Source organism: Cucurbita moschata, unplaced genomic scaffold, assembly GCF_002738365.1.
Source record: "Cucurbita moschata cultivar Rifu unplaced genomic scaffold, Cmos_1.0 Cmo_Scf00018, whole genome shotgun sequence".
Classification (NCBI taxonomy): Eukaryota; Viridiplantae; Streptophyta; class Magnoliopsida; order Cucurbitales; family Cucurbitaceae; genus Cucurbita; species Cucurbita moschata.
In genome coordinates this window covers 3,167,105-3,168,594 of record NW_019268534.1, presented here as the reverse complement: position 1 = coordinate 3,168,594, position 1,490 = coordinate 3,167,105, and the positions used below count along the sequence as shown (strand labels likewise).

The window sequence follows — 1,490 nt, the reverse complement described above, 5'->3', positions numbered from 1 at the left end:
TTTTTTTTTTTTTTTTTTTTTTTTTTTTTTTTTTTTTTTTTTTTTTTTTTTTTTTTTTTTTTTTTTTTTTTGAGTTGTTGATGGCTACTGCGACTGAAGAAGAGGTTGATTATGAGAGTGATCCGGAAGAAGCGAAGCGGTCACTGGCGATGCGGAGGCGGGAGGCGAGTGACGATGAGGAGGGTGAAGGAGAAGGGAGGCGGACGATCCGGAGGATGGGGATTCATTCGGATGATTCGGATGGTCAGGGTGGAGCTGCGGAATACGACGATGAGGACGAATTGGGTGAAGATGTAGATGGAGATGAGGTTGGTGAAGGAGTTGAGGACGTTGATGAAGCGGAGGAAGTTGACGAAGAGGAGGATGAAGAGAGGTATGGGAATAGGAAGTTGGCCGGTCATGGCGAAACGGATGCTGCTTCCGGCAATACAGTGAAGGAACTGGACGATGATGGAAGACCGTTAGCAGAAGGACCAACTGATTTGCACGAGGAGAATCTAGAAGGGGAATTTGATGAGGAGAAGAAGGTGAATGAGCCCTTCGCTGTCCCCACTGCCGGGGCTTTCTATATGCATGATGATCGGTTTAGGGACAATGCAGGTGGTCGACACAGGTATAGCTTTTGTTCTCTTTTCTCATTTGGAGAAAAATCAGTCCAGTTTTGATTTTTAGTAGGCTAAGCCACCACTTATCTATGCATATATTTTAATTGTTTTCTAAAGAAAAACTAGGATTCGGCTAAAATTGTGAACGAACATAAATTAAAGAAATTCTTGAGAATTTTTTTCGATTGGGGTTTTTGCCATTCATAGGGAGCATTTTATGCTAGTGTGTTCATTAGAACGAGAGTTCTTTAATTATCAACCTTCTGTAATCTTCATCTTAGGTAACTTTTATCTGCACGGTTTTTATTTTGAGAGCCTAAAGTCCATCCTAACTCTAAAAACTCCCCCTCTAAGATTCTGTAGGTTTTTTTTTTCTTCTTCTAGGAGTTAGGGGATCGAAATTGTGCTCTGGAATGGTTTGTAAAGAAATGGGCACTTTTCAGCAAATGTAAATCCATAGAGAGTGCACTTTATCTTAATTTTCCAAGTTATAAAATGATCTATCCATGTAATAGACTAGGTTTTTTGGTACTATAGACAGTAATCTGATGAAATCGACACCAGAAATCCCTATGTTCCAGTGCAATTATGAGCAGTTTTATCATCAGCCTGGACATTGATTACTACGAGCTTTGCAGAGAAAATTCATATTTCTATCTCACAACATTAATTCCAATTTTCTAAGAAATGCTATGAGAACTTGCATGCTTTCCTTTTGAAGATGGAGGCAGCATTGTTTTTCTAGATTTGGATTTGGATCCCCCCCCCCCCCCCCCCCCCCCCCCCCCCCCCCCCCCCCCCCCCCCCCCCCCCCCCCCCCCCCCCCCCCCCCCCCCCCCCCCCCCCCCCCCCCCCCCCCCCCCCCCCCCCCCCCCCCCCCCCCCC

At 44.6% G+C, this 1,490-nt stretch overlaps 1 protein-coding gene across 1 annotated transcript in view; it reads left to right on the top strand.

Moving 5' to 3' along the window:
- Positions 1 to 18: 18 nt before the first annotated feature.
- LOC111456071 (protein MLN51 homolog) overlaps positions 19 to 1,490 on the top strand; it is a 5,986-nt gene continuing 4,514 nt past the window's right edge. Inside the window, exon 1 of the mRNA XM_023097803.1 lies at positions 19 to 613. Within this exon, the coding sequence (XP_022953571.1) occupies positions 81 to 613 (533 nt within the window). The 5' untranslated portion in view covers positions 19 to 80. The remainder of the gene's footprint in view (positions 614 to 1,490) is intronic.